The following is a 23259-nucleotide window of genomic DNA, read 5'->3' on the forward strand; positions in this document are numbered from 1 at the left end:
TTTGTCTTTGATTATATTGTATGCATGTCTTAATTATTCTGAGTTTTGAAAGTAGCATTATTTTTGCGCACATTTATATGAATGAACCACTTGATTTTTTTGTTTTTTTCCATCACAGAAGTTTGTCCAACAACAAAATCCAAAGCTTCAGTTGATCACCTGCAGCAACTGCCGTCAGCTGTGCTTCAATCAGACAGCCACGTTCTCTTAATTTGTTTCCGTGGATAAACAAAGACTCAATTAACCTGTTTGGTTTGGGAAGGGAGCTGAAGCTCGTTTCTGAACGAGTCCAGGTTGCCAGGTTTCGCCTGCAGAGGTGAGCTTGCATAATGAGCTCTTCCCTGAGGGGAGGAGTATAAAACAGCGGAGAAAGCCTGAAAAACACGTTTTGTCCAAATTCTTCAACGGATCAGCTGTTCTCTCTCAGCCGCGGGCGGCTGCCAGTCAGTCGGCGTCTCTCCGGGGCTTTAATTTAAGCTCTAAATCCTCTCCAAGGACAGCAGTTGGTGTTTTATTAAACTTTTTTTTTAGCCGCGTCGGGGGATGGACCCAGCCCGGAGGGAGGCTGCCGGGAGCCGGCTGGAGAGGAGCTGCCACACGGCGTTCATTCACAGCAACACGCTGTACGTGTGGGGGGGTTACCAGGTGAGAGGATAAGGCGCGTGGTGACTGGTTACCTGCGCAGGTAGGAGGAAGGAGCGGAAAAAGATCTGGCGCCTCGGTTTTATTTTTGCTTCTACTCAGGAGTGTGCCGCGTTAAGTCTTCGGGGAATACCTTTCAGTGAGATGTAGCACATTTATTGAGCCCTCGTGGTGAAGTAAAGGCTATATATTATAAAGAATTCAACGGAGCTTCGATGTCCATTTATAGGCTGGGGTTTATTCCGCTTACCTGTCCTATGCACTGCACACCTGTTTACGATGAGCTTCAGTGGAGGAAATGACATGTACTTCCCAGTGGCACCAGTAGGGGCGCAGCTGGTCTATGACCACCCCCATAGACTGGCTTGCCCTAATAGTCCCCCACCCCGACACCACAATTGCCCCATCCAAGCAGGACGAGCTCTTCATAGATATGGGAAGAAATTATGATTTTTTTTTTTTTTTTTTTTATTTTTTTTTATTTTTTTAATTATTATTTTATTTTACCCGTCCGTCCGTTGTCTTCCGCTTATCCGGAGTCGGGTCGCGGGGTTAGCAGCTTCAGTAGGGAGGCCTAGACGTCCCTCTCCCCAGCCACTTGGCCAGCTCCTCCGGGGGAATAAAAAATTTACCATTTTTATCTATTTAAGTTGCTCCCCTTTTGTTGAGCACCGTGCTGCCCTGTTCCCAATGCCTGTGTCTCACCTGGCCCCTTCAGGTGTTAATTCAGGTGTGTATATAGAAAAAGGGGCACATTTAAAACTTGGGCACCTCTTGTTGTCTCTTCCCTAGACTCATCTTTTAAGCCCCCCTTTTGTTAAAAATGTATTCATAAGCACTTTGGTGTTATTCAAATGTAAGGCTGTCTAGCAATGAGCTTTGAAATTAATGAAATTATATCAGTGTCTTTATATTTAGGCCAAAATTCAGACCTTTTAAAGTGTTTTACAAACATTCACGGAACATTTTTTATGGGGTGTGGGTAAAAAAAAAATAAAAAAAATAAAGGCATGCGCTTACTAAAACTTGGCAGATATGTTTGTACATTGGTACTAGATATTGTGATTTATCAGAAGGTTGAAATGTGTAGTGGATTTGCAATAAAAAAAAAAGATTTATCTGAAAGAACATTATAGGAACTTCAACATGATGTGCTTATGTTGAAACTGCAGACAGTTTTAGTGCGTTGACAGCTGAGATTCACATTCAAATTTATGTTCCATCATTTATACTGAAACTAGTAAAAAGTTATCTACCAAAATCACAAAGATGGCTTAATTTCCTATTTTTTTTCTAATATGTGTGAAACTATTGTATGTCCTGCTTTTTGTAGCAGTCGGTCCTTTTTATCCAACCGAATGATATAAAAAGAGCTTCAAGCAGACACAGATTTTTTTTTTTTTTTTTTTTTTTTTTTTTGCCTACTGTTTATTTCTGATGTAGATTTCAAGTTCAGCCATAGAAAACACTGAAATACTCTTGAAACTTGGCTGTAACCTTTGGTTTGTGGTGAGCCGTGCACCCCACATCTGTCCAGCTCTTACAACAAAACTTTTTGGATACAGCACCTGTGCTTTTATATGTCGGTTATGTTTTTTGAGACACGTGGACCAGTTTTCACTCCATGACCAATATGCTCACTTAAAAATATGATAATAAAGAGCTCCGTTTAATCTGTATAAGCCAAAAGATAAACCAGGCATATCTTGCCCACAAGAGCACGTTTCATTATGAAAACGTTCTTGAAACTGTATCCAAACTGTTGCACGATTACGAGTTTGCTTTAATTTTGTGACCTTTTGCGGGAGATAAAAGGAACACGGTGATCTCTGATTGGCTTTTCTTTTCCTTGTTTCCTTGCAGGTAGTCGCTGGGGAGGATGTCACGTTGCCCAGTGACGAGATATGGCTCTGTGATTTTGACAGCGGGAAGTGGTGAGATTCAAGGTCGTTCCATCGGCCAACATGAAAGCTGTGTCAGCTTGACCTTTTTAAGTTGGGAGTGTAAACCGAGAATGCTTTTGTTTTCTTGAGGAAAAAATGACTTTGAAGGTGGTGGCTATAGAGACTGATGTAGTTTGCTGCAGAATCAGTAAAAACTGTTGCCTTTGCAGTTCGGTAAACTACAACCAGTTTTGTTTGAACTGTAACCAGCCCTTGATGATGATTACATGACTAAGTTTTTTTCCCCCCCTTTTTTTTTTTTGTGTGTGTGTGTGTGTGTGTGTGGAACAGGGAATGCAAGGAGATCACTGGAGACTGTCCCTCAGAATTGTCTGGTTTCTGTGGCTCCAATATTAACAGCACTCTCTACATCTTCGGAGGATGTGACCCTGATGGATACTCCAACCAGGTGAGACGCTCTGACAACAAAAAAAAGAAAAAAAAGTCTTCCTTCCAGATAAATCCTGACGGTTTGTTGGGGGAGGGGGGGGGGTCTGGAAATGCAGAGATGTGGAAAAGGCTCATAAAATGTCCATCCTCTCTCTGCACCATTAATCTTTCTAGGATCATAAAGAGGCGGCTGGTGCCATTTTACAGTCAATATATGAGGATTGGTGTCCACTGTGGAATGGTCACCACTCCATCACCATGGGGCAGCTTTGAGATGAACATAAGACAAACCTACGTGCACAAACTAATGTTTAAAGACTATTTTAAACTGGCTAAAAATACATAAGGGGGGGTAAAGTACCCAGAGAAAGCCAATGCATGCAAATGGAGAAATATGCAGATGCCACGCGGTCCTAGGCTGGGTTTGCAGGACATCGTTGCAATAAGTCAACTATGCCAAGAGCTTTTCCACCCTGCAGCATTTCTAAAACTCAATTGGATCCCAAAACAAGACTTGGAGAAACTGAACTCAGGTGAATATTAAAAGTGAGCAAGATAAGAGCCAATCGAGTTCAGCTTAGAGGAATAGTTTGAATCTTTTTTTAAAGTAAGGTCCTGTGATGTTACTAATATAAGGGAGGGATGTGCTAGTGATTCATTGATGCTGTATGCAAAAGTCATTATTTTAAAAAAAGAGGTGTAATGGCTGCATTTATCTGAGTTTGCCACTTCACCATGCATGTTAACATTCATCATGCAAAACTAAAATGCAACAGCTGAGTTTCTGATGTGTCTGATCAGCATGCAAACGCAGTAAATCGGATTTCTTTTTAATACAGATCCAGATTTGAGGGTTCCTCAATTAACAATTAAGGAACGCAGCTGTCAAGTAAATTCTTGAAACCTCAAAATGAACTGATACAGAACGTTTTTATTTCTGAAGAATGCCTTAACATGCAGAATCTCACTTGGGCGGGGGGGAATCCTTTGAATTTCTCTGGGAGTTTGAGTTCTGTGGCTTGACTAGTTGTGGAGTCCTACAATGTTGGATTGATTAATTTTTTTTTTTTTTATTTATTTATTTTTTATTTTTATTTTTTTCTTAAGCTTTTGCAGCCTCCTTTTACTGTAAGTCAATAAAACCACCTGTACTAAACGGCAACATTAATTTCACGTGAATGCATCCAGATAACTAACACTGTAAGCTTTCTCGGCTGAAACTGCATGCAAAGTGAGGCGGTAATTTTTGCATCTGGTGTATATTGGTTGTAATGTAAATGTTAGCACGACCACAGCAGCTGTTATCTGTACTCGGCTTTGTATGACTTTGAGTCATGGAGCCTCACAGAGCAATGAGTATTCTTCCTGTTTACACATCACCCCTCCCCACACACGCGCGCGCACACACACACACACCTTTTTTTTTTTTTTTTTTTTTTTTTTTTTTTTCCTGGACAGTTAGTGGTTAAACATCATCAGTGACCTCTCACCCACCAGCTGTGGCTTAAACAGTACAACTGGGCCGGCATTATTGGTTTTATGAAATTTTAAGGCTCTTCAGCTCTGACAACCATGACTGATATACGAGAGAGAAGTTGGTATTCTGTCTGTCCACTTTTCGTGAAGCATCAGGGTTTTTTTTTTTTTATGGAACTTCCTCATATTTTGTGCTACAGTGTCATTTGGCCGAAAGCCTGAACTGACTTCACGTTTGAAGGTCAAGGCTGTCTTGTAGACTTTAAACAGCAGCTCTCCAAGCTTTCTAAAGGTTTTCAGAAGTGTTTTTTTTTTTCTTTGACTTTTACTGCATATTTAAGAAAAGTTCTGTTAAATTTTTTAGGTACCTGATGGCGTCAGTAGATTGCACAGAAGTTAGTGATGTATGAAATGATATTAAAAACAAAAGAAGTCTAACTTTAGAGAAATGCCACCCCAGCAGATTATTTGCGTGTCTAAGATTCTAGTTTTCAGCTCATGGCTTTGCAAGAATGTCTGTGCTAAAATAGGACTTTTACTGCGCTCATCCGGGCTGCCATTGATGTGAATTCATATCTGTTCATCTGGAACCTTTTGTGCCTTGTTTTGATGGGACTGATAAAAACCAACACTACTGTCAGACACTATCAGCGCAGAAATGTGGTGAAGCTCAAGGACTTTCTGGTCTCCCTGTGTGTTTTTTGTAAATCCAGTCTCTACAGATTCATAAAGACGTTGAAATGGCTGGATGCCGTTTTTTTTTTTTTTTTTTTTTTTTTTTTTTTTTTTTTTTTTTTTTTTTCCTCTTGAGAGTTTTTACAAGTTCTGTGTGTTTGGTAAAGAAATGTGGTTCTTCTCAGCCCAGACTGTGTGGGTGATTAAGCATCGCCCGGGGGAGAGCTGTTAAAAGCTGCCCAAAGGCTCTTGTACTGAAGGACTAGAGGCTCTGAACTGATGATAAAAACATTTGGTTTTTTAAAATGAAAAGCTGAACAGTTGGATCAGAGTTTCTAAGAGTTTTTTGTATGCAGCTGTTCAGCGTGGATGTGGCTCAGCCGTGCTGCTCCTGGACCAGAGTCTCTGACACAAAGGGAGCGACGCCCTCACCCCGTAACAAACACTCCTGCTGGGTTCACAGAGGCAGGTCAGTTCTGTTTGTGGAAACTCCATGTTGTATGGATCATTCACTCTTATCTAAATAAACAGGAATCTAATTGAAATAATTAAATTCAAAATCTAAAACCCATTTTATGCAGCTTCATTGAGGGCTAATGCAATTCAAGCATTTCTTCCCTTGTTAATTTTGATTATTGTGGCTCACAGCAAATGAAGGCTAATAAGAAATGTCACCCAGCCTACTACTCATACAATGTAGAAGAAATGAATTTGATGCTTGATAGGGGCTCCTTTCGCATAAATTATGGGATCAGTGAGATTTTCAGATCACATAACTTTTAAATGCACAACAAAAAGGGAACTAAAAGTGAGTAAAAATATTCTACGTATCTGCTCAAATCAAGGACAAATACACAAATTTAAATTTTATTTGTATAGCGCCAATTCACAACGTGTCATCTGAAGGTGTTGCTAGGATTATCTGCCAATAGACTGTTTATGCACTTAAAATGGGAACAACACTCCATCTTATTACAAGTGCAGTATATCTAAATATCTTGTTTTAGGGGTCAAAATATTCATTCCATTGGTAGATAATCTTATTTACCTGCTCAAATCGAGGACAAGTACACTCATTTTAAGACTTACTGGTAATATTGCTTAATGCACTGCAAAAATGGAACTAAAAATGTGTCGGGCAATAAGCCCAACATAATAAACCTTCATAAGGGCAAATAAGCCTGTGGTTCTGCTGAGGTGGCCAGGAAGTCCAGGTAGCTTTTTAATAGTGACCTTCAGCTCATCTGCATTGCTTGCTCTGGTGTCGTATCTTCCACTTGACAATATTTCAAGCATGGTACGGTGGTTAAAGCAGGTATTGGTTTGTTTGACAGTGTGGACCTGCTGGTAAATGACATTAGCATCTCCATAAAGCTCTTCAGCAAGGGGAAATCCTGATTCTGGATTTCAGAAAACAGCAGATGGCATGGCTCGCTAAATAAGTTGGAGTCTGTGCAGCACATTATCTGGTAGAGAGACACAATCTATTGAATTGCAGTTATCCCTACAATTTTTGGTGTACAGAATATCCCATATTGCAAATGACTGCTTGGATGCATTACTGTATAGCCTAAATTTCTTTACGTGCCGTTTTCAGCAGTAGTATCGCAATTGCACATTTCCCCGAAGTCGTGCAACACTCCGTTACAGATTCTGGAACCATTTTTTAAATATTTTTTTTCCTTCCACTCAACTTTCCAAGTTGTCATAATCTCTGCTGGATTAAAGTGCCAGTTTGGCACATTTCCCTGTGCTTGTCCAAGTCATTGCTACCGCATGCAATATTCTATGCATTTTATTTGAGAAAATACATTTTGGGTCATCTAAGCCGAATTTCTCAGAATAAAATCTAAAAATGTATTGCTCTGCATCTAATGAATCAGTTTCACTCTTTAAATTGAGTAATTATTTCCTAATTTTAATTTGCTAAAGGGGGCTTGTAAGTACGCAAGCAAAAACAATTGGTGAACCTCCCAACGTGCAATATTTTTCCGAGGACTGGTATTAGACCGTGCTTCAGTCAGTTTTCCTTGCTGACTGCAACTGCTTACTCTTGCAGACTGATCTACTTTGGTGGGTATGGCTGTAAGACTGTCAGGGAGGTACAGAACACATCGTCATCAAGCTTCACTGTGGAAGAGATGTCCTGGGTAAACTGAGCCTGGCAACAGTTCCCCATTTATTGTTTGTAATGATGATTAAAAAAAAAAAAACAACACAATTTCCCGTTTCTCACATCCTTCTAGGCAACGATCGGGAACACTTTGTTTCGGTGCTGGGGATGGAACAACGAGGTCTGGGTCTTTGACCCACAGTCCTCCACATGGACTGCACCCGAGATTCGGGTGAGGGAGAAAATGTGGTGGATTTTTTTTTTTTGTATAAAATGTTTATATTTTAGTACCTGAAGTTCTGTTTTTGTTTTTTGTTTTTTTTTGTTTTTTTTCCCCCCCTTTCTTAACTATAGTGTATACACAAACAATTTAAAGGCATACTGCTGTCTGCGTATTTTGCCTCCAAGCAGTCAGATGTCTTTAGACTTGATTTTTCTATCCAGTCCCTGTACAGCTGAGCTCAGTTATTCATACATCTGACAGATTTGGATAAATTGTATTTTTTATTATTATTTTTTTTTTTTTGTAAAATGAGTTTGTTGCGTTACAACAGTTAAACCCTCCTGATAATTGCTAAACAGCTTTCTGGGTATTTCCACTGGAAATGTGAAGGTTAAACTTTGTTGATGAGCTTCAAGGCTGGGATGCCTCGTCGCCATCGCCCTAATCTTTAGTTCACTCCACACATTCTCTGTCGGAAACAAGACAGGATTCTGGCTGAGCCCCATAGGACCAAGTCGGATTAAAAAAATAATAATAATTTTAGTAAAATGCAAAGCTTAAATCTGCTGGAGGTCTAAATAACTTTGGCCTTAACTGGTCCTGAAAATGACTGCAGGTTGTGTAGTAAAAAAATAAAACACCTGGACAAAATGATTCTGATGCGTGAAGAAATATCTGCAGAAGATGCGCTGGATCTGGAAGCCGTGGCTTTTAGAAACAGGAAATGCCAACCAGCGAAAAACCTGATGCAGGAGAGACTCTCTGGGGAAACGATGTTTTGTCAGGGTTTCAACTAGAAAAGAAAATGGTGTCAAGCTGTTTTAATAAAGTGCAGAAAGATGCAAATTAAAGTAGTATCTTTAAATTATCCATTACAGGTGTGTGGTACATGATGGAACGACTTTCATTCACGTTGTCTTTTTTCCGGAAGTTTGTATTTTCATTACCACTTCATTATCATTGAGTGTAATTGATCCATGCAATTTCCACTTTATGAATTAAATGACTGAATTTTATCATTGAATACTTAAAATGCATCACAACTGCAGCATGCATGTTCATGAAAGCAAGCAGCAGACTTAACTGGTGTTCTACTGAACCTAAGCAGCTGGAAGCTTTACGTTAGAGGCTACAGGAGACTAAATAGGGGTATAAAGGCAAAGCGGCTGTGCACAGTGACACACCATGCAGTTACTTGAAATTTGGATTTTCATGATTCTTGTAGCTTCAAGGTTTTTGCTGCCTGGAAGCGACTCTGTTGTTAAAGATCTGCCAGAATTATGTAGATTTTCTCAAAGCACTTTTGTAGCTCTTCTGAAATCTAATTGCCATTAAGTTGTTATTGTTTTTTTCCCCCTAATCAAGGGTCCCCCTCCTGCTCCCAGAGGCTGCCATGCCAGTGCCCTGCTGGGGAACAAAGGTTACATCTCTGGTGGCGTGGTGAGTTTGTGGACCAGCTAGATGGAACCATCTTCTCCATATTGCACCAGAGATGTTTCAGCTAGTCCCTTCATGTAAAACCTTCATGCTGCAACACGCACTGATGCTTAAGATAGCGCTGTATAGGATAAGGCTTCCTCCTTTGCAGTGACAGTTTGGGTAAAGCCCTTTCCTGTTTCAGTAGCTCTTTCCTGTTGTGACGTGACGGTGCACCCTATGCACAAAAGCAGATCCTGTGATAAATGGCTGCTCTCTGAGCTTGTGGAAGCCCGTGTCTTGCCCCATCACCCCTAGCATCTTTGTAACAAATCAGAGCTTGACTTGGATCACCTTTAACCAAAGCAGGACCCCCACTACTGTTCCTGTTATTGAATAAAAAAATGTGATCTGTTAGAACAGTAGATAAACGAAGAGTTCCACTAACGGTGCCAAAACGAAATGTTTAATCTGTTTAAAAAACAAACAAAAAAAAAAAAAAAAAACTTGGTGTCTGTTTCTTTGCAGGAAACGGCAGAGTTGGACATTTTCTGCTTGGATCTCGACAACTGGACTTGGAGTAGATTGTAAGACTTCGTGCACACATACTTTGGCTATGAAATTCCCAGCTTCTGCACTCAATGCTTGTTTTATTATTACACTCCCAGCGACATCTTGCCTTCTGGTGCACCTCTGGGGCGCTCAATGCACACCATGAGCTCCATATCGGACCAAGTCCTGTTCATATACGGTGGCCTCGGCGTGGATGGAAACACCCTGAGTAAGTTTTAATAACTTTTGGACTGTAAGGATTCCATGTAGCCTGATTTAAAAAAAAAAAAAGTGATTTGCATTTTTTTATACCCCTTGTTCATCAGAAAACACTGTTTAAATTATCCTTTCCAGATGATGCCTGGCTGTTCAACACACAGAGGAGAGAGTGGATGACGGTGAAGCACCCACACAAAGACAAGCCCAGGTAACTGATATCTTTGCCCTTAAGGATTTTTATTTTTTTCTGTTTGGGAAAAACATGGCAGTTCTGTGGCAAAAATCTTGACCTTCTCTTTTATTTATTATATCTTGCTGTGCCTTTCAAAAATATGAATGCCTCTTGAACTTATGTTGCAACCACAGGCTTCAATGTGTTTTCTTCGAGATTTAGATGACAGACATTTGCGAAGTGGTCAATAATTAAATTCTTAAATTATGGTTGCATATATAATTGGTTCCCTAAACTGTGGAATCTGACGGACAAACGAAGCATTGCTAAGAGAAAGACACAAGCTCTGCGTAGTTTTCTACAAGTTTGCCTCAGTTACTTTGAAAACCTCTTCCTCACTCGCTGCCAAGATTTCTAAAATGGACATTTATCCCTAAAGATCTGCAGCACAGAGGGGTGAAAGTCATGACTAAAAGCTGAATACAAACATGTTTCACTCTTTCCAGAATTTAATTTGTAACACAAAAAGAATTCCACTTCACCATTTTGTATCACTTATGTTGCTGTATCCCTTAAAACCTCAGTTAAATGCATAAATGTTGCAATTTGAATAAGTGTGAAAAGCTACAGGATTGATTGTTTTTTCTATAGACCTCAAGGCATTTACAACACCTTGCAAAAAATAAAGACTAATATCTGCTTTTAACATCCCAGCAGTAGTTCTGTTTTTTATCATGTATTAGGATCCTGATCTGAGTCAGGATCCTAATAGCTAGATCCTGATCTAGGAGTTGCTCCTAAATACTAGACTTCAGCCTTAGCCAACATATATCTGTTATTTTAGTAACTATGACACTATAGAAAAGGCAATTATTTGGGTGATTGCTGAAGAGCTATTGGCTGAATAGATCTAAACTTGTTGATCAACCAAAAGGATGGTTCTCTTTCAGGATTTTTTTTATTAACCCTTTACTAAAGACTGTTGGATGCAGCCCTCAATTTATTTTTGTTTCTCAGGGTTTGTCACACTGCTTGCCTGGGCAGTGACAATGACGTCGTGGTCTTTGGCGGAAGCAGCAACCTCTGCATCCTTGTGGACTCGGTATGTGAAAGGATGCCAACCCCTCTCCCAACATCATTCCTGATTCACAACATTTTATAAGGAAGCTGCTTCCCAGTTTGAAAGTTTACCCTTACAGATGACCTCTACAGGCCACAGTGTAGCGGTTTATGTACTTTCCTTTTTTTTCCCTATTAAACCAAATGCCCACAAAAACAATAGGTTCCAGAAATTAAAACAGTTGCACAATTCACTTTAAGGGGTTTAAGGACTCAGACTGTGAACTATGGTGTGGCTTTAATTTCACATGTTTAATAATTCAGGCATTGCATAATCTTAACAGTGTAGGTTCTTCTGTTGAGGGAAAATCAAATTTCCCAAAGTGAAATGACCTAACAGTTCGACCTGCTAATAAACGGTAATTGGCTTGGCTTTTGAGTCCAGCTTCACAATTCAGACATAAACTTATTTTTTTGTGTTCCTTTTCTCACTGATCATACATTTGTTTTCTTTTTTCAAATGTTTAATGTCTGAGGCTTTCATGCTTGAACCTTTTTTTTTCAGGTGGCTGTTCTGAGGGCTCCAAGGCAACACCACTGCAGTGATGTTCTCATCTTCCAGACTCAGCCGTACTCCCTCTGCAGGTACCACAAACCCTTAGTTAAACCTAAATCTGTTTTAATCATAAATTCCCAGCCCGGCCTCTACTGATTGCTAATGTTTCTTGTCGCCCCTGCATGTGGTGTACCGCAGTGTTAAGGGGACTCTGAGCTGTTAAAGCGCTCACCCTTAGCCTGTGTGTTTAATTTGCATGCAACTGAGGAGTTGGAGTGAAGCTAATGAGCTTATAGTTGGTTAATAATAGCAGCAAGCCATGCTGCTTGTGTACTAGTCGGATTAAAGATGCAATATCTTATAGTTTTTCACCCTGAAACGTTTAGTTTCTTTTGCAGCTGTGGAAAGCATCCAGCATAAATATGGTTGTTTATTTAATATAGACCCTTTAAATGGCTAAAATTGACACATTTGCCTACATTTATGCCTGATGGCTGAGACGAAAAGTAAAATGTGACATAAATAAAAAATTTTACCTGCACATACCTGGGAAATAAAACTGATTCTGAAATTTAATGAATTAAAAAGTTTATAGAAAAACAAATGTTAACATAAAAAAAAAAATCTAGCATAGATCAGAACTGAATTTAAAGTTTCTATGGTAGAATCATAATTATTAGAATTTTCTTTCATGCAACCGGTGCTGAAATGCACCATGAAATACTTTGGGATTTATTTGAGAACTGTTAAAACTAATCTCCTGAAAAGACTAAACTGAACCCAGTCTGGTTCATGTCGATGAGCGAAGCCAATTTTTGTGGTTGCGTGCTACAGCATATGCATAAATTCATTCAAATGCTGAAATGTGTTTCATGACTTATGACTCATTTAAATTCATCTAAGTTCTTTCTTCCTGATTCTTGCCCCTGTTAGACCTCCATATACAGCTGACAGCCAAAAAACATTACTTTCAGGGCTCCGAACTCTTAAACCTTAACATTTTCAGAAAGGATTCTTTTTTTTTTTTTTCTCCATGTGTTTAACAAAGGACATTCAAATGTTTGCTTGCAGATCAGTTTCTTTACATGTTCATTGTAAACATGTAAATAAACTGTGCACATGGTTAGTGCTTTTAGTTACTGGTTGAGAAACGCCAGTACGCCATACGTTGCTTGGTCAAACACCTTTAAGAATGTGGTTGAGCATCTGATGGAGCAGGTAAAAGAATATTCTCTTTGATTTTTAGTTTTTATTTCCCCCACAAATTGAGAATGTGAATTTTTCATGCTTGCTTCCTTTAGCCAAGCTACCCTGAATTTACCATGACTGCTTAATTTTAACATTTCCCAAAAGTATTTCTTTCTTTAATATTGTGTGATTTAACTGCAAAAATTAATGTAATATTCGCATTTAACGAGTTAGACCAGAGGAAAAAAAATAGTGTGTATTCAGCTCCTTGAGCCAATATGTTGCTGCCATTACAGCTGCAAGTCTCTTGTGCCTGTCTCTACAAAGTCTTTGTGGTGTAGGAAACCATGAAAAGTTCAGAGGATCTAAATGCTTTTGCAAAGCGCTGTTCAATATGAACAAATGACCAGAATACTCTCAAATGTGTAAGAACCATCCTAATTTCCTATTCAGTTAAAGGTTGCAAAGATGCAGGCACATATCCCAGTAGTCGCCAGCAGAGAAGCCGGATGCCCCTTAACATTTCATTATAGGGCTTAGAGAGGCCAATTGGTTACCTAATAAACCATCATACAAATGTTCAAGAAATATGAAACATTTAGGTTTAAACTGTACTTTAGTCCAACCTTTCAGAGGCACGATTAAATAAAATATAATTTAAAAACCTGCATCACTAAATGGTTTTGCTAAATAATCTGGCTGTTCCAGAGTGCGGCAACCAGGCATGTTATTGGAAGGTTGAGTGGAAGGAAAACCTGTTGGAAAAAGGAGCCCTAGCAGCAGAGATGACAGCTGCTTTAATGATTGTGAAGCCAACTGTTTAGAATTAGATGGAACTCATTTTTATTTTATTGAAATGCTGAAAGAAATCAGTTTACTCAAACTTATTGCGTTGTTTGTAATCACCTTCATTTAACTTATCTTTACATGCTGTAAATGGTAAAAAAAAAAAAAAAAACATTTCAGCATCTACCCCCTCACGTTAAAGCACAGTAAATTAGGAAGGTTCTGTATGTGAAAGATGCTCTTGGTAATTTTATAAATGTGGCTCATGCTTCTAGATGTTTTGCTCCATGACCAGAATATGACCGAATACTGCTTTATGACAACCAGCTCAAACCAACAGACTATTAATGGAGATAAATTCAGGGCAATGACTTCAACGGGACAAGGGCGTTTGCTTTAATTTATAACAAATGTACTTCTTAATTTCTATTTTCCACTATCTGTGTAATGGAGCAAAAGTGAACAGCTAGAGCATGTGTAGCATTTAAGTGAGATTTCTGTTGTTTTTATGTTCCAGGTTGTGTGAGGACGTCATTGGAGGAAACGCTGAGCTGTTGAGGTCGCAGCTCGACTTGCTGCCCTCAAAGCTGCGTAACAAAATTGTCAAAAGGGCTGCATGTTTGTCGGCCATGAAGCCAACTCTGACAGCGTGAAGGACTGTTTTCACAGCAACACTAGTCTGTCCCTGTTACTAATTTCTGTCTTCGATTCGTTTGTTTTGCGAAAACTTTAAGATGGTGCTTTGTTTTTTTTTGTTTTAACTTTAACATGATTTGTAAAAAAAAAAAGTTTTAATCTGTTGTGGTTACCTTTTACTGTTTAGTGATGTTACATTTGTTAATAAAGCTCATTATATTTCCTACTTTCTTTTCCTACTTTAATGGGCACAGAATGGCAGATGAGCAAAGCTGCAGTTTAATCAATCCCAAATGCTTCACAAAATGCATAAAAAAAACAAAAAAAAAACAGGACATGCATTTTATATTTTCAGCGCATAATACATCATGAAGTGAAAGCTGCTTCAAACCGAAGACAAATGGACTTGCAGTTGCATTTAAAAATTGTATTCATCATTTTTTATTATTCTCCTATAAGAGCCAAAAGTCCAAACTGTTACAATAGTCACGTTGTCTGGAAAAAAACAAAATGATGTACGCATGCTCCAGTAACTTCTCAAACCGGTCGGACATAATTGGCTGGCAGCATTCCCTTCTTCCCAGTGCGCTGGTTGCATCCGAACATCCAGCCCTCATCTATGGGCTCGACATCTAAGATCAGATCGCCCTCCTGCAGGGAAACTTCGTCTGCCTCTGCTGCCGTGTAGCTGTACAAGGCCTGGTAGCTCTTCTGAACAAGAAGGGGGGGGGGGGAGACAATGCACATACAGGAATCGTACATGATGCATATGAAAACTGAGTCAAAGTGTATTGATTTGCATTTAATTTTCCTACGTGAGGAAGGAGGAAGAATTGCGCAACAGTGGCCACATTGATGTAAACACCCACAGATTTTCAGATAAGCAGAGACGAATTCCTGGCTGACATTTGTGGAATGGCATAACTGGGTGTGCATAAAAGAGAGGAGAGTTTCTAGAGCTCATTCTATTGACTTATATCTATGTTGACATACAGATAAAATATTGATAAATATCAACGTAGTTCCTATTGTAGGCAGTTCCTAGAGCGATGGTGTTTTGGATTTATTTTGTAGTCTGTTTCAATCAGAAACTTTAAGGGTTTCTTTGAATTTTATTGTATAGGCCAACACAAAGTAGTGGATGATGATGCATGTTTTTTTTCTAAATGTTTTGTTCTTAAGATATTTTAGAACCTGACCCTAGTTTAAACATCTTCCCACATCTCTCTGACCTGTCTATGTTCTTTGGTCTTCATGATGCTGTTTGTTCACTAATGTCCTCTACCAAATCTGGGACTTTCATAGAACAGCTGAATTTATCCTGAGGTTAAATTACACACAGATGGACTCTACTTTCTGATTAGGTGACTCTGGAAGGCAGTTTGTTGCGCTGGGTTTTATGAAGGGCTTTAAGCATAAAGTTGAATTAAAACTAATCCTTTCCACACTTTTCAGATTTGTTAAAGGGCAAACCATGCATGTTTTTTAACACTGCTGCTATGCACAGCTGTGCTGATGCTGGTGCATCTCACAAACATCTAAATAAAACCGTTGAAGTTTGTAATGTCACACAATTGGACATTTCTAACAGTATGAATAGTTTTCTATGAACTGTACAAACATTGTTTGACAGATTGAAAGCGTCTCACCCGGCTACTTGTTGCCCTCTACTATGCAAGTCTAATTTCCATGAACCAAGGCAGCTAAAATAAATCAAACATTTTGCCCAGTTTTTAATTTTTGTTTTGAAGAGCTTCGCCAACCTGAATAAACTCGCCTGATCACAGGCCTGGCCGGAGTGGTGAAAGCTTTAATTTGTGGCCATAATGTCAAGACGAATTTCATTAGACCAGGCACATGATGGTGTAGTTTTGGTCAACGTTTCAGCAATCGTCGCACAAAATGCTAGTGACAGAAACCTGCAAACCTGATTGTTATGGATTGGATAACAAATATATTTAGACCAACAATTCTCTCAACATGTGTAATAACTTTGAACCAAAAATCATTTTGAACGTTCATTTGATCTTAAGCAATTAAATAGTGGCCTCTCAATCGGATTCAACCGACACACTGACGGTATTTCCTTACCCCTCCACTAGGTGGAGATGCAGCACCAGGGCGCATCTGTCCGGCCAGCTGGCTGAATCTTTCAGGGTTTGATGCTTGCATATCTTGCTCTGCACAAACGCAGACGGTAAATGCCGATTCATGTTTATAAATAGTTATTTTTTAAAAAAAAAAGAAGAAACATCTCACCTTGTCTGTTTTCAGGAGGAGGGGCATCACTTCGTATCTTACTTTTCTCAAAATCTTCATGGTACTTTATCTGCACAAACACATGCACATTTAACCCACATGAGGGCAGTGAATGCGCACGCTGAGCCGTTTCTCCCCTCTACGGGTTCTGCTTTGATGTGAATCGTTCACCATTTTAGGAGATGCAGAGACAGGCAAAAAGTATTTGCACTATAAACCAGGTGCAGCAAATTCGGCTCGCAGAGAATGTAAGCAGAACTATAAGCAAGAGAGGGGGTGCCACGGTAAAGCTCAGCGGGAGAAAGTGTAAAATATTGTGGGAAAAAAATGAGAAGGAAAACAAGATTATGGCCTTTTGACATGCAGCTTGATACCCATCATTCCTTTCTGCAACTAGTGCTCTCATGAGAGAAAAGGGAAGTGTGTGTATGTGTAGAGCAGTTGAGTTTGTGTCCACAGCTGAGAGACTTTGACCATATAGGGCAGCTGCTCCACAGCGGATGAAGAGAAATGTCAGAAATGTGCCTCTGTGTTTCTGCAGGATTGCACTCTGACTTCCTTCGCTGCCATCTGCAAGGTTCCTGCACTGTTTACATGTCAAAGCGCCACTTTTCCTGAAGCAGATTTCCACAGCTCCTATTCCTTCTTAGTCATTTTTAAGATCGTAAATACAAAGGTTTCCTAGGAATTCAGCACAGATATAGAACGCTAACAACCACAGGCTGGATGGTCAAACGGACAAGCGCATGGACATGTTTCCAGAGAATAGGATAGAATGTGAGTCTTTTCTTTAGCTCCCTTATTCAGAGGTCGCCTCACTGAGTCCTCACAACTTGCACACAGGCTTAGCAGAGTTTTTATACCGGGTGCCCTTTCTGACCACTGGGATTCGAACCCTCGAACCCACTTTATCAAAGACAGACTTACCCCACTCGATACAAATAAAGGATTAGAAATATAAATATTCAAATGTGGGAAAAAAGGCTAAATATATATATATTTTCCAACTGATTACAGACAAACTCAGTTTGCCATATTTCACTTTTGTGTCCTGACTTCCATCCTGCTCTGGAACAACTCACAATTATTGCATCATGGTCTGCTAAAGTTTTCTAACTAAAAATGGCTTTTTAATATCAAAGATTTTATTGGTCGTGTTTATGTTGCTGTGCTGCTATGGACTGGAGACCTGTCCAGGGTGTCCCCCGCCTCTCGCCCAATGACAGCTGCAGATAGCCACCAGCACCCCTCAAGACACCAATAGGGATAAGCGTGTTGGAAAATGGATGGATGGATGTTGTTGTGGATTAAATAGCGTACTGTTGACTCCAAAACTGCACTTACGTTGCTGATCTGGTCCTGCGTCTTCTTCAGCCTCTGCATCTCCGGTGTGTCGACCACCACGCTGAAACCTTTCCCCTTGTTCTTCTCAAACTCCTCCTTGTAAAGGGCCTGCAAACACCAATGGTCTTTCAGAGGAAAAGCTGCTTTATTTGTTGCTGACTTAGTGTCTCTATAGTCTTCGGTATCCTAACTACGTTCTCCAACTGTGGGTTGGAGTTTTATTATATTTCAATAGTTTCTTTACAAATAAATTAAGCGTGATTTTCCATCTTTGCTTGTTGAGATAATTTCCAGTTAGCATCTACCGGGATAGTTTGTAACTTTGACACTGGGTTGTTGTGAGTAGTAGTTATTTTCTAAACTTCTGGATACACAGGCTATACATCCACAAGTATCCCTCCTCTACAATTTTCATGCTTTGTTGACAAAGAAACTGGAACTATAAATGGTTTAATGTAGAGTTTGCATTGTTTAATTTAAAGTTTGAAAATGTTGATTTTTTTATGGTGTTGCAAACAACAGATGGGGAAAATTAAGAGAAAACTTCAGTGTGCATAACTGTTCACACCCTAAAGTCAATATTTTATAGAGCCACCTTTTGCAAAGATTACAGCTGCAAGAGGCTCTGAATAAGTCTCTATGAGCTCGTCACATCTTGCCGCTGGGATTTTTGCCCATTCATCAAGGCAGAACTGCTCCAGCTCCTTCATATTGTATTGTGTTCACTAACAGCAATCTTCATGTCAAGCCTAGCCTCATCTGGCCAGAGCACCTTTATCCATTCATTTGGGGAGTTGCCCAAGTGCCTTTAGGGGATCTCAAAACATGGCATCTTAATTTTTTAACACTATGTATAGCCTTTTTCTGGTCACTCTTCCATAAAGCCCATCTCTATGGAGCGCACAACCTTTTGTGGTCCTGTGGACAGATCCTCCTGTCTCTGCTGTGGAGCTCTGCAGCTCCTTTAGGGGAACTTTTGGGCTCTGTGCTGCCTCTCTGATTAATGCCCTCATTGCTCAGTTTGTGAGTTTTGGAGGGCGGCCCTCTCTTGGCAGGCTTGTTGTGGTACCGTGAGCTTTCCATTTAAAGATGATGGATCTGATGGTGCTTTGGAGTAGCGTCAAAGATTTGGATTTTTTTTTTATAACCCCACCCTGACTTGTACTTCTTAACAACTTTGTCCCTGACTTGTTTATAGATCTCCTTGGTCTTCATGCTGTGAACGCTCCTGCTTGGTGGTGCTGCAGCCTTTGGGGCCTTTCGGAAAAGGTGTGTTTATACTAACGGGTCATGAGACACTTAAATTGCAAACAGGTAGAATTAATTTCACTAATGATGGGAGATTTCAAGATAACTGATTGAACTAGAACTTTTTAAAAGCTTCATAGCAAAGGGGGTGGATACATATGAACATACCACTTTTCATTTTTATTTCTATTTTCATATGTATCTTTTTTATTTCAGTTCACCAACTTAGACTATTATGTGCAGATCCATCACATAAAATAAGTACAAAAAACATTTTAACTACACGTTAGAACGTAAGAAAATAGCTAAAAAGCCAAGGAGAATAATTACTTTTGAAGGTCACGATCTTAGAGCCATCAGAGGTGCAGATAATAAATATGTCATATGTAAAAGGTAAATTGTTTATCGTTTTCCTTTAAATGTTTACAAGTATACTTTTATACCTTAGTCTAGGTGAAAAACAATAACACATATACATATATATATATATATATATCAACAAAAATGTTTACGGGAATTAGTTTTTCACTTTGCAAGTATAATCTACTTTGTTCTTTAAACAAACTAAATATAACACTTTTCCATATTCTGTGAGATACAGAGTAAAATGTTCTATTTGCACATTAGAGCTAGTTCATTTCAACTTTTCCAATAGTTTGAGAGAACGCTGCAGTAAGTATTCTCACAAGTCATCACTTATGCAGGAGACAGTTGTAGTGCTTTTACTTTTGCCTTGAAAGAGTTTTTTTTTTTCCACACATTTTGTTACATTACAACCACAAACTTCAATGTGTTTTACTGGGATTGTATGTGACAGACTAACATAAAGTAGTGCATCATTTTGAACTGGAAGGAAATACACGTGTGGTTTTTAACATTTTTACAAGCAAACATCTGAAACATATCAGATGAATTTGTATTCAACACCCTTGATACTGATCATTTATTGAGCCTACAAAATGTTTATTTGAAAGCAAATCTGAGAGCCCTGCACTCTGCACCCCCCCCCCCTCACACACACACACACACACACAGAGGCACAAACACAAGTGAGTCACGTTCTTGCTATGAGGAATACGTCGCAGCGAGCAAGTTCGACTGCAGAGACTTTTATGGCTATAAACACAGGCATGAACTTCTTGGATCAGAGGAGAGGGGAAAACAACTTTGGCTTTACATTCAATCGTTACAGTCGTGTAGTATGAGAACTACTAAATTACTTTACTTGGCTGTTTAACCAACAAAGAGCCCCGCCCCGGATTCTGTGCGTTCTGTGGTGAAAAAAATCGTGATTATGTAAACGGGGTTTTCTCTAAGGTCCTGACTTTACCAGGATTCTCGTGTTAAAGAGATTTTAATCTCACTGAGAGTTTCCTGGTTAAATAAAGCAGAGACTGTATTAAATAAACTGAAAAGTTTCACCCCATTGAACCTTTTCACATTTCTTTAAGGTTTCAACCACAAGCTTCAATGTATTTATTGGGATTTCATATGACAAAGCAACAACATGCGGTACTTTCTTGTGAAGTGAAAGGATGAGAGGGCATGGTTTTCAGGATGTTTCACCAACAAACAATTGAAAGTTTGTGATTATTTTGTATTCAGCCCCCTTTTATTCTGGTACCCTTAAAGAAACTCCACTACAACAATTAGTAAACAGACTCCATGTGTGTACAATTTGAGTTAGCAATAAATTCAGCTGTTCCATGAAGTCTTCAGAGTGTTGCTAGCGAGCACAAGTCAACAAACAACAACATAACGAGCAAGGAACATGACAGACAGGTCCAGGATAAAGTTGTGGTGAAGTCTAAAGCAGGGTTAGGTTATGAACCACCTATACTGACATCAATCAGTGAAGCTGTAAACACTGCATACTACCCTGAACACACCATCCCCACAGTGAAGCATGGTGGTGGTAGCATCATGCTTTAGGGATGCTGTTCTTTAGCAGCGACATGGAAGCTTGTGACGGTTGATGGGGATTTTAATGGAGGTAAATACAGGATAATGCTGGAAAAAAATCCTGTGAGAGGCCGAAAAAGACGTCAGCCTGGGGCAGGGGTTCGCCTATAGCAGGGCAGGGTAGCAACATGCAAGCTCCAGGTTCTTTTTTCTTTAAAAAAAAAAGTCTTTCACTTTGTGGTTATGCACCACTCTATGTTGTTCTAGCACATCAAATCGCAGAGACACAAAATTTTTGGCACAACTTCCGAAGGCGCAAGAAGAGGGTCAACGAACTGGTAAGATGAAAACTTCAGCAACACTCGTAAGTATTAGAAGCAAAGCTTATTAGCAGACCAAAGCGTTTCGGCTTGAGGCCTTCTTCAGAGTCATTACAAATCACCACAGCAGTTATGTTTAAATAAGTACAATTACAGCTAATACTGAGAAAAAATATATAATTTATTAGAGGCCTAAATTATTATAAGGCTTAAAAATCGCTTATATTCTAAATTTGCAAAGTGAATCATCCCACTGTAATCAGACCCCATCTCACTTTCAAATACACACACACACACACACACAAATTGCCAATATTGTGAGAGAAACAATCGACTTGATCCATGAAAACAAGCCGAAGCCAAACAAGCAAACCATCAGACAGACACAGGATCTAATCATCACAAATGCATGTATTTATCTGGCATTTATACACACCTGGACTTTTTGTGGATGAGGGATTGATATTAGCCTGGCTAATAGCCCTTGTTGCGTGGTGCAATAACCAGAAAAAGGGGTTCTGTCGGAAAAAAAGCAAAGGCCAAAACCCAAAAAACCGCAACTGCAAACTCACAAACGTTACTCTAGAGTAAAACAAATCCAAAGTGGCTTATGAGCTGACGATGCAACACTGAAGCTCACATGTACACCCCTCATGCGTTGTATGATGATGTTTTCATTCTGCTGAGGAAAGGCCACATAAACGTAGCCTACCTGCACAGACGTTGCAGTCGCTGGTATTAGGTTTGGACATTCAAGTGTTGGCTCCTTACCACAGAGGAAATGTAGAGAGCACATATGTTTCCTTGGTCAGATTCTATAGTAAAGTCCTGTCGGTTACAAGCTCATTTCGAAACACTGACATTTCTCAGCAATTCTTCTTTGGGGTTTTGGAAAATCAAATGGTAAAAACTCCCTTCAAATGGTCACAATCATCATATCCCGAGTCTGTGCGGCAGACACCAAGGCAGTGGTGTTATGTTGTTGCCATATTATGACTGTTGAGACGATATTCAGGACAGGTTTGTTCACTACTTGATTTATATGAGCAAACTATTCATGCATTACCGCTCTGTTTGTACAACCTACATTTGAGGAATGTCCTATTAGGCACTGGTTTAAACAGTCAACAAGTAGCATCAACCCTGTATGCTGATTGGTCAGTTGGTGCACGTGTGAAAAAGTGAGTTATTTGAATTTCTTATGGATTGTACTTCTTATTTAAATATAATTGGCATGGTGATTTGTGATGACCCTGATAAACCTATTGCATCAAATCCCAACTCCAAAAATAAAAAAAACAATAAATTAATGCTTATGGTTGTAACAAAGCTAAACAATGAAACAAATTCAACGGCTTGAGCAGTGCCTTAACATATATTGGCTGACAACAACTGATGGCTCTGCATAGCCACAGATGCCCACTGTATTCACAGGGGGGAGGACCGATCCAGATAATGTTTTGGAGAGATGTATTATTCAGACTTCATGGTGTGGGAACCCATAAGTGATCTGACTTAACGTCATCTCTTTTATCTGTGGCTTCTCACATTCCAATTTCCAAAACCTCTTAAAAAAACAAACCCACCCAACCCCACGTGCATTATGTGAAATTCCCATGGGCGGCCATATTTCCCCAATCCCTCCCCCTTTAAACCTGAAGAGTTGACTCGAATATCATCTCCATTCCAGTGCCGATCTGGTTAATCTCAGGGCCAATTAAGACAGCTGCCTGAGAGGATACCACAGTTGTGAGCTTTCCCTTGTGTTCTGGACAAGTGGATTGCAGTACCATACTGAAATGGGACCATCTGTGTTGCTCTAAGGCCAAGTCAGTTATCCATTAGAAAGTTATTGCAGTGCCCTCAGAAGACCTTTCAGGATAGCCACCACCGCATCTGTTTTTTTGTTATTGAGAGTGATCTTTTGACAGTACTATCGATAATCGAATTTAGGGATTGTAGATTTGTCCAGCATCAGGAAAAAACAAAAACAAATTGCAGATTCCATGAATATCAATCAGACATAACATCATGACCACTGGCACTGACAGGTGGCAGCAATAAAACACGTCCTCAAAGTTTATGTATTTGAAGCAGGGGGAAATGACACATGCAAGAATTTCAGTAAACCTAGACAATT

At 39.5% G+C, this 23259-nt stretch overlaps 2 protein-coding genes across 2 annotated transcripts in view; one reads left to right on the forward strand and one right to left on the reverse strand.

The window, feature by feature from the left end:
* The first annotated feature begins 175 nt into the window (after window positions 1-175).
* On the forward strand, window positions 176-14272 carry LOC105937910 (kelch domain-containing protein 1). The gene is made up of 14 exons (XM_012879469.3): window positions 176-316; window positions 532-645; window positions 2506-2576; window positions 2877-2994; window positions 5483-5595; window positions 7186-7276; window positions 7373-7471; window positions 8828-8902; window positions 9407-9465; window positions 9547-9659; window positions 9785-9857; window positions 10839-10923; window positions 11446-11525; window positions 13928-14272. The coding sequence occupies exons 2-14, from the start codon at window positions 544-546 to the stop codon at window positions 14061-14063; spliced, it is 1215 nt and encodes a 404-aa protein (XP_012734923.2). The 5' UTR covers window positions 176-316; window positions 532-543; the 3' UTR covers window positions 14064-14272.
* The window catches only part of LOC105937911 (LIM and SH3 domain protein 1), a 15227-nt gene continuing 6123 nt past the window's right edge, over window positions 14156-23259 (reverse strand). The window contains exons 4-7 of the mRNA XM_036142131.1: window positions 17650-17757; window positions 16306-16375; window positions 16138-16226; window positions 14156-14757 (exon numbers count right to left, since the gene is read on the reverse strand). Coding sequence (XP_035998024.1) covers window positions 14584-14757; window positions 16138-16226; window positions 16306-16375; window positions 17650-17757 — 441 coding nt within the window. The 3' untranslated portion in view covers window positions 14156-14583. The remainder of the gene's footprint in view (window positions 14758-16137; window positions 16227-16305; window positions 16376-17649; window positions 17758-23259) is intronic.

This window comes from Fundulus heteroclitus, chromosome 10 (genome assembly GCF_011125445.2).
Source record: "Fundulus heteroclitus isolate FHET01 chromosome 10, MU-UCD_Fhet_4.1, whole genome shotgun sequence".
Lineage (NCBI taxonomy): Eukaryota > Metazoa > Chordata > Actinopteri > Cyprinodontiformes > Fundulidae > Fundulus > Fundulus heteroclitus.

What these genes read in the sequence shown, in the direction of transcription:
- LOC105937910 (XM_012879469.3), top strand. Translation starts at nt 544, where the DNA reads ATGGACCCAGCCCGGAGGGAGGCTGCCGGGAGCCGGCTGGAGAGGAGC. An exon ending in TGCTGGGTTCACAGAGGCAG is followed by an intron (nt 5,596 to 7,185) that starts GTCAGTTCTGTT and finishes TTACTCTTGCAG; the next exon opens with ACTGATCTACTTTGGTGGGT. An exon ending in GGACTGCACCCGAGATTCGG is followed by an intron (nt 7,472 to 8,827) that starts GTGAGGGAGAAA and finishes CCCCTAATCAAG; the next exon opens with GGTCCCCCTCCTGCTCCCAG.